Source organism: Nelusetta ayraudi, unplaced genomic scaffold (genome assembly GCF_046127955.1).
Source record: "Nelusetta ayraudi isolate G7.1 ecotype Tasmania unplaced genomic scaffold, CSIRO-AGI_Nayr_v1 ptg000146l, whole genome shotgun sequence".
Taxonomy (NCBI): Eukaryota; Metazoa; Chordata; class Actinopteri; order Tetraodontiformes; family Monacanthidae; genus Nelusetta; species Nelusetta ayraudi.
Window position 1 is genome coordinate 1,427,501 of NW_027466196.1, and position 15,000 is coordinate 1,442,500.

At 50.4% G+C, this 15,000-nt stretch overlaps 1 protein-coding gene across 1 annotated transcript in view; it reads right to left on the reverse strand.

The window, feature by feature from the left end:
* Window positions 1-8,850: 8,850 nt before the first annotated feature.
* LOC142879746 (dedicator of cytokinesis protein 3-like) overlaps window positions 8,851-15,000 on the reverse strand; it is a 34,793-nt gene continuing 28,643 nt past the window's right edge. The window contains exons 43-55 of the mRNA XM_076013176.1: window positions 14,729-14,895; window positions 14,557-14,643; window positions 14,277-14,456; window positions 13,625-13,708; window positions 13,418-13,534; window positions 13,205-13,293; window positions 13,047-13,122; window positions 12,854-12,938; window positions 12,639-12,766; window positions 12,385-12,472; window positions 12,111-12,230; window positions 11,576-11,661; window positions 8,851-10,776 (exon numbers count right to left, since the gene is read on the reverse strand). Of these exons, the coding sequence (XP_075869291.1) occupies window positions 10,180-10,776; window positions 11,576-11,661; window positions 12,111-12,230; window positions 12,385-12,472; window positions 12,639-12,766; window positions 12,854-12,938; window positions 13,047-13,122; window positions 13,205-13,293; window positions 13,418-13,534; window positions 13,625-13,708; window positions 14,277-14,456; window positions 14,557-14,643; window positions 14,729-14,895 (1,904 nt within the window). The 3' untranslated portion in view covers window positions 8,851-10,179. The remainder of the gene's footprint in view (window positions 10,777-11,575; window positions 11,662-12,110; window positions 12,231-12,384; window positions 12,473-12,638; window positions 12,767-12,853; window positions 12,939-13,046; window positions 13,123-13,204; window positions 13,294-13,417; window positions 13,535-13,624; window positions 13,709-14,276; window positions 14,457-14,556; window positions 14,644-14,728; window positions 14,896-15,000) is intronic.

Sequence of the window (15,000 nt, forward strand, 5' to 3'; positions counted from 1 at the left end):
CGTGGGGGAGCGGATCGGACACAGCTCGGTGAAGTCGGCAGCCCGAATGAACCGAGCTGTGGTCCTGTTTTTAGAGAGGGTGGAGCAGGTAAAGTTGCTGGTGGAGACCGGGGTGACGGTGAACGGGCTGTTCGAGGCGGTGCAGCCGCTCACACAGCCGGCAGCCCGGATCACCCTGTCCAACGTCCCCCCCTTCATCAGCGACGAGTTCCTGCTCCAAAAACTGTCCCGGCACGGTAAGGTGGTCTCCCCGATCAGAAAGTTGCTTTCTGGGTGTAAATCTCCGCTGCTTCGCCATGTGGTGTCGCATAGGCGGCAGGTTTACATGATATTAAACAACAGGGCGGAAGAGTTTAATTATCGATTCATCGTACGAGTGGATGACTTCGATTATACTCTGTTTGCCACATCGTCGGAGGTAAAATGCTTCGGCTGTGGGGCGGAGGGACACCTCGTCAGAGCCTGTCCGAACCGGGCGGGTGCTGACGCGACGGGTCCGGTCGGCGGTGCGGCAGTCGCGGCTGCGGCAGCTCCGAGCGAGAAGCCCGTCCCCGCTCCACGACGGAGAAACTCCGGAGATACGGGGGGCACCGCTGGCCCGAGCAGGGAAGAGGGAGCGAAGGAGCAGGAGGTGAGAGAGAACGAAGGTGGAGAGGTTGAGGAGATGGAAGAGGGTGAGTTGGGAGAGACAGGTGAGTCAGGGAGTCAGGGAGGGGAGACGGGTGAGGTGGAGGGATCAGGTGCGGGGTTAGAAGTAGGTGAGGTGGAGGAATCAGGGAAGGTAGCGGAGCTGGGTGCGGGTGTGGTGAGGGAGACAGGTGAGGTGAGGGAAAATGGTGGGGTGGTGGAAGCAGATGAGGTGAGGGAGACAGGTGAGGTGGAGGAATCAGGGAAGGTTGCAGAGTTGGGTGCGGGTGTGGTGAGAGAGATAGGTGAGGTGAGGGAAACGGGTGAGGTAGAAGAATCAGGTGAGGGAAAAAGAAAAGAAAAAGATCCTTCAGAGGACATGATAGTGGGTGGAGGTGGTTTTGAAGCACTGGGTGGTGTGGATGAGAGAACTGGTGGTGGGTCTTGTGTGACTGAAAAAACGTATGGTCTGTTTGAAACACCAGAATTGAAAACTGCTGCGTCTCAGAGACGCAGCAAAAGGAAGCAGACAGTGTCAAATGAGGGGGGAGGGAAAACTGGTAGACTGGGGGCTGGAGCTGCGGCTGAAGAAAGCAGTGACAGTGAGGGCGCCATATCTGACTGCAGCGAATTGTCGCTCTCTCAAATTGTTTTAACAACACCTCTAGCTAATAGAGAAAAACATTTCTATTCAGCAAAGATGATAAAAAGCTTCTTGCAAAAAACAAAAGGAGTTAAAAACTTGAACATTGACATGCACTTTCCTGACAAAGTCACCTTTTTTCTGTCTGCCAAGCATGTAATAAAAAACAAAAGTTCATCAGATTTAACTGAGCAAGAAATCTTCAGGTTAAAAAAGCACCTTATACGAGTCCGAAAAGAAATACATTTTTAAAATGATGACAGGGATTTTATTTTTATCTGTGTTTTTATTTCTTATTTTTTGTATTTTTTATCTCTTAATCCCAAACATGGAGGTTTTAAAAATTGGAACGCTCAATGTGAATGGAGCCAGAGAACTAAAAAAGAGGGCACTTGTGTTGGACACAGCAAGAAGAAAGCACTTGGACACTTTATTTCTTCAAGAGGTCCACAGTGACGCAAGTATTGAGGGGTGCTGGGAGAAGGAGTGGGAGGGCAGGGTGTTTTTAAGCCACAACACCACAGCAAGTGGAGGAGTGGGCATCCTCCTCTCTAAGAGGTTCTCTCCATCCTCTGTGGAGGTAGAGCAGGTCGTGAAGGGGAGATGCCTGCTGGTCAAAGCCAAGCTCCACAGTTTTAATCTGGTTTTTATGAACATTTACGCACCAAACCATGGAGCAGAGAGGAAGAGGTTTTTAGAAATTGTTAATAATAAATTAAACAGCTGCGGCTCGGAGGATTATTTAATTTTGGGCGGGGATTTTAATTGTACTGAAGATGGTTTTTTAGACCGCAACCACACAGAGCCACATCCAGCTTCCCAGCACACTCTGAAACAGCTGGTCTACTCCCATGACTTGGTGGATGTGTGGAGGAGGATGCATGCAGACTGTCGTCAGTACACCTGGTCCCACCTGAGAGAGAACGGAGTCTCTCTAGCGAGGTTAGACAGGTTTTATTGTTTTAAGCATCATTTTAATGTTTTTAAAGATTGTAGGATTGTGCCATCTGGTTTTTCTGATCACTCTCTGGTTTTATGTGACGTCATCCTAAAAAATATTTTACCAAAGAGCGCCTACTGGCATTTTAATTCTGCTTTGATTTTAGATAAAGGTTTTAAAGAAGTTTTAAAATTTTTCTGGTGTGGTTTTAAAAATCAAATATCTGATTTTAGTAGTCTTAGCCAGTGGTGGGACCATGGAAAAGTACAAATTAAACTACTCTGTCAGCAGTACACTCTCAATGTCACACAGTATACATGTAGATCAATCAAAGACCTGGAGAGTGAAATAGTGGAATTAGAAGCGCTTGGCTATTCTACAGGAAATCGAGGACACATTGAAGTCCTCAACTCCAAAAAGATGGCCTTAGCCAGCCTGTTGGACTCAAGGGTACAGGGGGCGCTGGTCCGGTCCCGGATCCAGAACATCTCGGAGATGGATGCTCCCTCTGGTTACTTCTTCGGCCTGGAGAAGAAGAATGGACAGCACAAGGCCATCCACTGCCTGCTGACGGACACCGGGCAGGAGCTGACCGAGCCCCAGGAGATCAGGAGCAGAGCCACACAGTTCTTCTCACAGCTTTACTCGTCGGAGTATGAGGAAGACGTTGAACTGGAGGAAGACTTTCTCAGAGCTCTACCGCAGGTGTCAGCTGACATCAATGCACAGCTGGACCGCCCTCTACAGCTGGAGGAATTAACAGCTGCCCTGAAGGGCATGCAGGGACGGAGATCCCCGGGGATCGACGGACTCACCGTTGAATTCTACAACGAGTACTGGGACATTCTAGGAGCTGACCTGCTCCAGGTTCTGAACCAAAGCTTGGACAGTGGTTCCCTCCCTCTCTCCTGTCGAAGAGCAGTGGTGACTCTCCTTCCTAAAAAAGGACAACTGCAGGAAATTAAGAACTGGCGCCCGGTGTCCCTTCTCTGCGTGGACTATAAGATACTGTCCAAAACGTTGGCCTCCAGGCTGGGAAGAGCCATGGAGCAGGTCATCCACCGGGACCAGACCTACTGTGTACCCGGCAGGTCCATGGTAGACAACGTCTACCTAATTTGGGATGTTTTGGAGGTCTCCAGCTCATTGGGTATTGACACTGGTCTCATTTCGCTAGACCAGGAAAAGGCGTTTGACCGGGTTGAACACAGCTTCCTCTGGAAAGTCATGGGGAGGTTTGGGTTCAGCCCTGGCTTCATTGCCATGATCCGTGTGTTGTACAGTGACATTGAGAGTCTACTGAAATTCAACGGCAGTTTGTGTGCTCCCTTCAGGGTGCAGAGGGGCGTCCGGCAGGGCTGTGCTCTGTCTGGGATGCTCTATGCACTCTCCCTAGAACCTCTCCTCTCAAAAATACGTTTTAATATTAATGGCTTGGTTTTACCTGGTTTTAATAGCAACATTGTTTTATCTGCTTATGCGGATGATGTCATTGTTTTAGTTAAAAGCCAAAACGATGTTGATATTTTAACCATTTTAACTGATAAATATAATAAAATGTCTGCTGCAAAAGTTAATTGGAGTAAAAGTGAGGCAATTGCTGTTGGGAAGTGGGCAAGTGGCCTCCCAACCCTTCCCCAGAACCTGGCCTGGAAGACAGAGGGGCTAAAGTACCTCGGGGTCTTCCTCGGAAATGAGGCCATGGTGAAAAAAAACTGGGAAGGAGTGGAGGAAAAAATCGAACAAAGAATAAAAAAATGGAAATGGTTGCTCCCACAGATGTCCTATAGAGGCAGAGTTCTGGTTTTAAACAACCTAGTCGCGTCCCTCCTGTGGCACCGACTGTCCTGTCTGGACCCTCCAGCTGGACTTATGGTCAGAATCCAAGAGAAAGTCATAGATTTTTTTTGGGATGAAAAACATTGGGTGCCACAGGGGGTGCTGTTTTTACCGAGAGAGGAGGGGGGACAGGGCCTCATCCACCTGGCCAGCAGGACTGCAGCTTTCAGGCTGCAGTTTCTCCAGCGCTTCCTGACTGGTCCAACAGACCTGGTGTGGAGGGGTGTGGCCAGCTGCATCTTCAGAGAGGTGAGTCAACTGGGACTGGACACTGCTCTGTTTTTAATGGATTCCAATTTTTTAAAGTTAAATGGGATTCCTCCTTTTTATCAAAGTGTTTTTAAAGTATGGGCTTTTTTTAGAAGCAGCAAAGAAAAAAACACCTCCGATTCTCTGCTTTGGCTTTTAAAAGAACCACTCATTCATGGTGCAAGATTGGACATTTCTAGTGGTGCGACGCCCGGGCTGACGGCTGCTCTGCTTAGGACAAACACCGTGGACTTGCAGCGCCTGGTCCGAGCGGCAGGACCGACCCTTGGCGACCACCAGACTGTGGGAAGTGTGCTGGGCCTGCAGTCCACCAGGATGACGGAGAGACTGCTCCAGCTGTGGAGGGAGAGACTATCCCCTGGAGAACGCAGTCTCCTTGTGCAGCTGGAGTCAGGCACAGAGCCAGACACCACAGAACCCTTCCCGGCTTTAAGAATCACTCCTCGCTTTGAGACCGAAGGCCCTCTACTAAAGACCACATCCCTTCACCTTGGCCACACTAAGAAGAAGGACTTCTATAAAGTGTGCGTACAAGTTTTTAACCAAAAGACTCTGGGAAAAAGAACAACGTGTGCTTGGAGTAAAAGACTGGACGGTACACCCCACTGGAGAGTCCTGTACAAGCCGCCACTGAAGAAAAGAACAGGTGATCTTCAGTGGCGGATCCTGCATGGGGCCATTGCCTCCAATGCTTTTATCTCCATCATTAACCCTGCTGTGTCCAACCAGTGCCCCTTCTGCGACTCCAGCGAAACGGTTTTTCACATTTTTATTGATTGTTTTAGACTCACTGCATTTTTTATTGTTTTAACTAATGTTTTTAGTTCTTTTAATCAGGTTTTTACAATCACAAATTTTATTTATGGTACGGGCTACAGCAAAAAAAACAAAGAAATGTGGCAACTTTTATATTTTATTATTGGAGAAGCAAAAATGGCAATTTACATCTCAAGGAAAAATAAAACAGAATGTCTCGGTAGTGATGATGCAACAATGGTGTGGCGCCGTAACCTGCGTTCCCGAATCCACCTAGAGTTTTCTTTTTTTAAAATGGTGAAAGACCTTGATGCTTTCCAAAAAATCTGGTGCCACAAGAATATTTTGTGTGCTATTTTAAACAATAAGTTATTTTTTTCTGATGCACTAAAAGATTGAATGTTTTCTTTTTTTTGGCTTTTGATTTGTGTTTGTGTTTTTTTGTCTATTTATGTATTTATTCATTTAATACTTTTATTTTTATTTCGTTTTGTTTTGAATGGGTTGTCTCTTTTGGTTTGGGTTTTGATTTTGTGTTGTTGTTCATTATTTTATTTTTTAGTTCATTTTATTTCTTTGTTTTAATCATTTTATTTATGTTAGGAAAGGTGCATAAGTTTTTAGCCTGTACTTTGTAAATAAATGTGATTGTAAAAATCAAAAATCTTCTTCTTCTTCTTCTTCTTCTTCTTCTTCTTCTTCGTCTTCTTCTTCTTCTTCTTCTTTTTAATTTCTTTGAAATCCAGTGAATGCACTGCGCTTTCGTACGCTTCCATAGAGTTTGCGTTTAAAACCGTAATCTACGTAGCTGCAGGCAATAGCATTGCGCAACCCATTCGCATCAACTGCGTCCTGGCTGCGCAGCTTGCATAGAGGAGGATATGAATGGAACCCTTGTTCTTTTCAGCTTTATTTAATTACTTTGTTAAAAAGACATCCGTCATGCACTTTATTGATGGTGGTGTAAAAACATTCAATTAAAATATTACAATACAATTTAAACATTAAATTTATTTATTTTGTCTATCGGTAACAAAGCGGTTCAAATGATGCAAACCATATTGAAGCCCTGTGTTAAGTTATGATTTGCCACTGCTGCTGGGGAGTGGATGGCTACCATATTAAGTAGCCACGTGCGCATTGTTTTGAAATCTCACCAGACAGTTTTCACCAGGGCGCGTGCCCCAGTATTGATCTGCAGTGCCCCAGTAAAAATTTCACCATTAAAAAAAAAAAAAAAAAAAATCACTTCAGAGTTTTAAGTCTACGGAGCAGAGACTACAGAATGCATACATACTACTTGATATGGTCATTCATTGCTACCGTGTTCACTCCACATAAACAATGCGCACATGGCTACTTAATATGGTAATTTATTCACGTGTGGCGACTTCGGCTGATTTACAAGTCGTGAGAGAGAGAGAGAGAGCGAGAGAGAGAGAGAGAGAGCGAGAGAGAGAGAGAGAGAGAGAGGCAGGCGATGTGAAGCAGTTGCGTTTCACAACTATTTAAATATGTGATTTTGATTTGACTCAAACAGGATCCTCCTGGATGGATACCAGGAAGTTCTTCGCCCGCAGCGGGGATAAAGCAGCGAGGAATGAGAGTGGTAAGTGAAGTCCTAGCTAGCAAGGCAAAAGAAGACAACGCTCAAGTTGGCACCACATTCGCCGCGGTGCTTCTTTAGGTTTCGATTCCACCTTAAAAAAAAAAAAAAAAAAAAAAAAAATCCGCAATTTGACCGCTAGATGGCAGTGCTTTCCCCAACACTGTTCAACATAGAAAATTCAGACATATTTTACGGGAAATCATTTTTGGCCTTTTGTGAGGACTCCAACGTTGACAACTTTGCCATTGACCCGAGCTCCCAGGCTTTACAACGATACCTCACATGTCAATTTCGACTGTATAATTTTTGAAATAATCCACCTGGAAAACTGAAAAATATCATAATGTCAATGGCAAAATTGTGAAAGACGGGGTTCCTCACGTGCTGGAACCCCCAAATTTTACGTGGGTGTGTCTTGGGGGCTCCTGATGAACCTGCAAGTGTCCCAGAGTCTCTAGGACAAAGTTGACCTTTGACCCCATAGACTTGTATGGCATTAAGGTTAGCGTTAAGGCTGAAGTTAGGGTTAGGGTTTCGGGGTTCCTCATACGCTAGAAGCCCCAAATTTGGCGTGGGCGCTTTTTGAGGGATCCTGATGACAAAGCAAGTGGCCCCACGTCTCTAGGACAAAGTTGACCTTTGACCCCCATAGACTTGTATGGCATTAGGGTTAGTGTTAAGGCTGAAATTAGGGTTAGGGTTAGGGTTACGCTTAAGGCTGAAATTAGGGTTAGGATTTCGGGGTTCCTCACGTGCTAGAAGCCCCAAATTTGGTGTGGGCACTTCTTGAGGGATCCTGATGACAAAGCAAGTGGCCCCACGTCTCTAGGACAAAGTTGACCTTTGACCCCCATAGACTAGTATGGCATTAGGGTTAGCGTTAAGGCTGAAGTTAGGGTTAGGGTTACGTTTAAGGCTGAAATTAGGGTTAGGGTTTCGGGGTTCCTCATACGCTAGAAGCCCCAAATTTGGCGTGGGCGCTTCTTGAGGGATCCTGATGACAAAGCAAGTGGCCCCACATCTCTAGGACAAAGTTGACCTTTGACCCCCATAGACTTGTATGACATTAGGGTTAGCGTTAAGGCTGAAATTAGGGTTAGGGTTACACTTAAGGCTGAAATTAGGGTTAGGGTTTCGCGGTACCTCACGTCCTAGAACCCCCAAATTTGGCGTGGGCGCTTCTTGAGGGATCCTGATGACAAAGCAAGTGGCCCCACGTCTCTAGGACCAAGTTGACCTTTGACCCCCATAGACTTGTATGCCGTTAAGGCTGAAATTAGGGTTAGGGTTTTTGGGTTTGTTGGATCGCCTTATTTTCTAGTGTCGTGCTGACGATCCGCGTGTTCATTTAATGAAGAGTTTTAGGAGAATGCTGATTTTATCTTCAGTATGCAAATTCAGAATACAAGTATACAGAGCTCTGGGTCGAGTTCAAGCCTAACATCAACAAGTGCTATCAGGTCCTGAAGTCTGACTGACTCTTTGTCCCCTGGTCAGTCTTTTTAGATAGAGAAGATCCAGTTGTTCTTGCTGGCGCGCTCAGATGACGTCCTCCTCTGATTGGCTGTCTGGTCTCCGCACCCCAGTCTCATTGGATGTTGCCGCTGCCTTGTTTTCAGATGTAGGCTGAGGTCCGAGGTATAGATGCTTGGGTCGAGAGATGCTGGATCCTCTCTCGGCCTGATACCGAGAGAGGCTGAAATAAGGGTTAGGCTTTCAGGGTTCCTCATGTGCTAGAAGCCCCAAATTTTACGTGGGTGTGTCTTGGCGGCTCCTGATGAAAAAGGAAGAGTGTCAGAGTCTCTAGGACAAAGTTGAACTTTATAGACTCGCATGGCATTAGGGTTACGCTTAAGGCTGAAATTAGGGTTAGTGCTAAATTGCAGAAACCTCATGCTATGGGAGCTCTGTGGAGGTCACATGGTTCCCGCGGTCAACACACAGCACACGTGGTGAGAACTCGGTCAAAGGTTTTGATTTAATGTGGGTGGTTACTGGTGAGTCCACGACAGAGCAGCGTTCAGTGAGGAGGAGAGACACCAACACACTTCAGAGTCATGCAACACAAACAAGAGCAAACAGCATTGTGTTTAAATATCTCAGAGGTTATTTGTAAAATATGAAAAAAATCTGTCGACGTACAGCGATAAAAAGATGACGTATCGTCATCGTACAAAAAGAGCTTGTCGCTCCCCTCAGGGGGACCTTTATTATGTTTCCCAGAACATTAGCAACACAGAGCTAAAGCTAACACAGTGGAACCCGACAGTCTCACAGGGAAACTTGCAGGCGTCTTTTGTTTTAAAGACATAAAAAAAAGAAAACTACGGCGTTAGACAAAGTTTAAATAAAACAAAAAGTCTACAAACACAAAAAAAAACCAAGAAAAGACATTTGAAGCCTTGACATCCAAAGTTTAAACAAGATTCCCGACAAAATGAAAAATAAATACAGAGCAGATTTTAGTGGCTACAGTTCCCACATCTGATGGAAAGTTGGGTGAAGTTTCTTTGTGGTATAGCAGCATTAATGTCATCAAGACACGGACAACACAAGCACTAGCACGAGCGCTAGCCCACAAATCGTGCAGTCTGTACACAGCCGCTAAGCTAAAGCTAGCAACTGGCGGAGTCAAAGGAAACAGGAAGTGCCGACTGATTGTGATAACTACAAACAAAGATAGAAAAGGGGGGGGGGGGAGGGAACAAAACACAAACACAAGTGAAAACCAAACTTCAGGGGTCCAAACTCAAACTCGTCGCTACTTTTTAAAGTTGTGTTTTCTGGTTTCAGGTCGTTGTCGTGAAAACAATGTCCTGTTTGTCCGTTTTCAGCGCGAACTCGAAGAATAGACGCTTGTAAAAACTTGGAAAAAGTACAAGGCAGTCATCAACGGGTACACGACGGCGGCAACAGACGGTTGGACAATCTTTGCCGACAAGTTGTGAATCTTCCGAGCGGCTCCTGAACTCAACGCTCGGCGTTTCCAGTGTAAAAGAAAACATGCTGACAAAACAAATTCAATCCCCGTTAGAAACGCTGCTGGTTCACCGGAGTTCAAAAGTGTCCGAGAGTGAAGGAGAGTGGGCTGCACTTCACCTCCTGCAGGACAGGGGGCGCTCACTGCAGTTAGACCACGGCTTGTCCAGGCTAAAGGTTTTAAATAAAGTTATTGTTGCATATTAGTATCAACGACGCACACACACACGCATGCACACACACACGCACGCACGTCATAACATCTCTGCAGCAGAGAGTGATCTGATTGGTCGGCCCCAGGCTCCTCCCACAGTCCAGGAAGGAAGTCCAGGAAGGTGTGTGTGTGTGTGTGTGTGTGTGTGTGTGTGTGTGTGTGTTTTGAGTGGCTGGTGAACTCTGTGCTTCACAAAGTGGATTTAGACAAAAAAACAGAAAACTAGCAGGAAAACTGCGGTAGTTTTTATTAAACTGTCAGCTGGCAGGAAGTGGCTCAGTGCAGGAACAGGAAGTGAGGCGTCACTCCACGCCGCGCTCCCACGCCACCCTGCTGCTGGCCTGCTCCTCCCTGGCTGCCGCCACGGGCTGCGAGATCCTGCGCCCCATTGGCCGAGGAGCGGCAGGAGGGGGAGGGGCCCAGTGGGTGGGCGGGGCCTGGTCGTCCTCCGGCAGGTGGGGGTGGGGCTTGGGAGGCAGGGGGGGCTGGTGGTGAAGGTGGTAGAGGGGCGGGCAGGGAGGGTGGAGGAGGAGGTGCTGCTGGTGCAGGAGGAGGTGCTGGTGCTGCTGGTGGTGCTGGAGGAGGAGGTGAAGCCCCTCCCCCCCTGGTGCCACTGCCACGCCCCCTTCCAGGACCTCCAGCTCCGACGTGTTGTAGCTGATGGGCTGGTAGGGCGAGTCCTGGTCCTGGTCCTGGTCCTGGTCCTCCTGGTCGGGGGTCCAGGCCTGGCTGCTGGGGAGGGACTCCAGGGTGCGGCTGGCGGGGGTGTCGGAGGGGGCGGGGCTAAAGCTGCTGTCGCTGAGCGAGGAGACCCCCGAGCTGGCCGACAGGGTGGAGCTACTGCCACCCAGGACGCAGGGCGGACTGGTGGGTGAGGCAGGTATAGGCTGCAGGGGCCACTGGGGGGCGACAAACATCACGTTAGAACTCGCTGACTGTCGACCAATCAACTGACGGCTGGGCCTCCGGCGGCCAATCACATCGCACGCCACAGCGCTACCTCTGGTCAGAGTCGGCGGCGAAACATCAGTCAGACCCACAGAGAGGAAGAAAACTACTGGAGTTTAAAAACTACCAGGGTTCAAAAGAACATCGACTGAAGGAAAAAAAGTTTTAAAAGTTAAAAAAAAAAAAATGGAAGCTAGTGGAGTTTTAGAGAACTACCGGAGTTCAAATTAAAACATAAGTTAAGTTAACTTAAGTCACTATTGGAGAAAAAAAAACTAGTAGAGTTTAAAAAAAACAGTGCTGGAGTTTAATTACTTAATATAAAGAAAAACTACTGGAGTTTAAATGGTCTCAGTCTGTCCTCTGGTTGAATTCTGACTGACAACTCAAACATCGCTGGTGAAAGAAATACAGGAGCGCCCCCTGGTGGCAAACACTGAGAGGCCTTTCAAAGAACTCTGCCAGCCTCTGAAGTGAGGAGGAGGAGGAGGAGGAGGAGATAAGGGAGGGGAGGAGAGGAACTGCTGGAGGAGGAACAGCAGGAGGAGAAGGAGAAGAAAAAAAGAGCAGGAGGAGGAGGGGCAGTAGGAAGAGAGGAGGAGGAAGCGGAGGAGGAAAAGGAGCAGGAGAAAGAAGAGGAGGAGGAGCAGGAGAAAGAGGAGGAGGAGGAGGAGCAGGAGAAGGAGGAGGAGAGGAGGGCAACCAGTAGCAGGACCAGGAGGAGGAGGAGGAGCAGGAGGAGGAGGGTACCTTTCTTAAGGAGCGCGCAGGGAGGGCTGGAGGGAGGTCACTGAGCTGATGGTGGAAAGCGTCAAAGTGCACCGACAGGTGTTGGCCTACAGGGGGAGACACAGCAGGACTGAGAGACGCACTGCAGAGAGCTGAGGAGGAGGTGGGAGGAGGTGGGGCTGGGAGTCTCCTGATGCTCAGTGGCTGAGAGGACCTCTGATTGGCCAGAGCAGGAGGGGAAGCAGGAAGTACAGAGGAAAAGAGGAGGAGCTTCTGTGCGTGCTCCTCCTCTCCCTGAGGAGCCGAAACGACTCGACCCCGAGGAGGAGACAGGTGAGACCGTGTGGGAGGAGGAGCTGGGGGAGGGGGAGGAGTCAGGAGGAAGGGGAGGAGCCATGTTGAAATCTTCTCACTGGAGTTTCTGAGAGGTTAAGCCCCGCCCACCACCACCTCTGTCAGCCAAGGAAGAAGTGACGTAGCAGTGTGTGTTGGCTGAGTGTCCACACACACACACACACACACACACACACACACACACACACTCATGGTGTCGTACCGTGCGGCAGGTTGCGGGGGGGCACAGGGGGCGCCATCACACTGGTCACCTGAGCAGACAGGAAGGGGAGGGGCTCCCTGGTGCCGCTGTCCAGACTCCAGCTACTGGGGGCGCTCAGGACTGGAGGGGGCGGGGCCAGAGGGGGGAGGGGCGAGTCAAGGATACAGAGGAGAGAGAATCAGTGGAGCCGTTCACTGCAGTGAGTGTCCCTCTCTCTCTCTCTCTCTCTCTCTCTCTCTCTCTCTCTCTCTCTCCCCCCCTGTAGCTGTCCTACCTCTCTCGGCCACAGACAGGTTGGGGTCACTGCAGGGCTTGCAGGGTCCGATGACCTGGTGCAGCAGCGCTCGCTGGAAGTTCTGCAGCTGCAGACGCACAACACAACAACACAACCCAACAGTGTTACTGCGACTATCTTTTCATTATTATTATCACATATGTTGGAGTTTGCCGGTGAACTACGGTGGCCTGGATGATGGCCATGTGGACTCGAGGAGGAGGTGGTCAGCCAGCAGGGGGCGCTCTGCTCACCTGGCCGTTTTCCGCCAGGTTGGAGTACATGGCGCTGCTGGGTCGGTCCCGCTGCAGCGGCGGCGGCAGCAGCATCAGCGCCTCCCGGTGGTGGTGGCGGAACTTGTCGGGCAGCGACGGCGAACCCACTGCACACACACACACACACACACAACACAACATAACACTCAGCTTCCACAGACACACAGCAGCTATGCGGAGGGGGCGGAGCTTACCTCTGATGGTGGAGGAGGGGGTGGAGCTTATCATCTGCGAGGGTGCCGAGTGGGTGGAGCTGAGGCTGGAGGAGGAGGGGCTCGGCTGGGTGGGGGCGAGACAACTCAGGTTAGCGGGCGTGTGTGTGTTGGGGGGGGTGCAGTGGGCGGGGCTAACACCTGCAGCCCCGCCCCTCCCCATCACCTGGCTGACCTGCATGCGGTAGAAATCCTCAGCGTGTTCCAGCAGAGAACCATCAGCCAGAATCAACAGACTGCCCACTGGTTCACTGCAGAGAGGGAGGCGGGGTTAGAGTGTGTGTGTGTGTGTGTGTGTGTGTGTGTGTGTGTGTGTGTGTGTGTGTGTGGGACCTGTGGCGCTGCACCAGTCTGAAGGTGTCAGGACTCAGGGGGTTGTGGGAGCTCAGGACTCCTCGGCTCTTCTCCAGACCCGGCAGGCCCTGGAGCAGCAACAGAGACGCTAAGGGTTAAGCTCCGCCCCCCGGTGACGAGAGGGGGGGTGGAGTGGTCAGGTGTTCGGGGAGGTCGGTGCTGGGTGTGGGGGGGGGGGGGGTAGGGACTCACGTGGCAGAGGCTGCTCCGCATCATCTGGAACTGGTCGATGAGCTTCTTGTGCAGCGGTCGCATCTCCGGGTGCACCAGCTTCTCGTGCACGGCAAGACCCAGGCCCAGGATGTGGACCTGAGAGGGGAGGTGGAGCCAGGGGGGAGACACGGCGTCAGCTGTGGTAGCTCTGCCCCCGCCAACCCTGGACAAAGTCTGACCCCTCACCTGCTCCTGCATCAGGTCCTTGAGCTGCGTGATCTTGTCCGAGTCCTCGGGGTGGCTGCTGATGTAGTCCTTGTCGAAGAACGCCTGGTGACAGGGAGCATCGGCCATGGTGAGGGACTACACCCAGGGAGCACAGCACCAGGGCTAGCCTAGCACTTGCTAGGCTGGCTAGCTGGGCTCTTGAACTTTGACCTTTCTGACTCAGATCTGTGGCTGCCAAAGGAGCAACACCATAACCAGCAAAGTGGTTTAGTGGCCCAGTGTCCCAGTGGACCAGTGGGGCAGTGGTTCAGTGGCCCAGTGTCCCAGTGGTCCAGTGAACCAGTGGACCAGTGGTCCAGGGGCCCAGTGGACCAGTGCTCCAGGGGCCCAGTGCCTCAGTGATGGAGTGAGACTGTGAGGTTGTGGGTTCCATCCTCCTCCTGGTCAGACAAGGACTAGGAGATTGGTCCCCACTGCCTGTTAGATCAACCAACGAGCTGTAAATGGCTCCTCAGGCCCAGCCCCTCAGGGGGAGGATCCAAATCATCATCCCTCAACTTCTTCCAACACCTCCATCACAGCCCCACATCAAAACACAGCTGGACTTGAAAACCATGAACATTGGTAAGACCTTAAAGACTTCGCCCCCCTTCCCATCCCCCCACTGTACCTCCTGGTATCTGGCCACGCCCCCGTTGACGGCGGCGTCCACCACGCCGTTGAGGGTCATGCTGAGCAGGTTGACGTTGCTGTGCAGCTGCTTGTGCTGGTACTGGCCAATCAGCGTCCGCAGCTCCTGGTTCTTGTTCTCCACCACCGAGAGGGCATTCTCCAGGGGGCTCACCTCCACCTGGCGGCGGGGGGGTGGGCACCAAGCAGTGAGAAAGCAGCGGCAGCAGCAGCGGCAGCAGCACAGAATCGTGAACCAGAATCGTGAACCAGTGACTCACCAGCTCCCTCTTGTCCACCTCGAACCAGCGCGAGATACCAGGTAGCGGGTGAGAGAGCGTCAGGGTGGTCCTCTCAATCCACAGGCTCTGGAAGGGCCAATGAAGGGGGGGCAGTTGAAAGAAGAGGGGTGGCTGGGTGGGGAGGTGGGAGGATCTCTGGCCTTGAACTCACCTTGAACTCGTTGTCTCGGTCCTTGGCCCCCTTGTGGAAGGGCCGGTCGTGGCGGAAGCGCCGCAGGTTGTTGACGCGGTAGAAGCTCTTGATGCGGTCAGGGACTCGTTCCATCTGGAGGACGGCCAGATGGTCCGGCACCGGGGTCACCGCGTAGATCTGCAGGTCTGGGGGGGTCAAAGGTCAAGGATGAAGAAGCTCGGAATACCTCTGGTCCGTTTCATAAACCAGGTAACTTCGATTATACTGTTTATTATATCATACTGCACTGT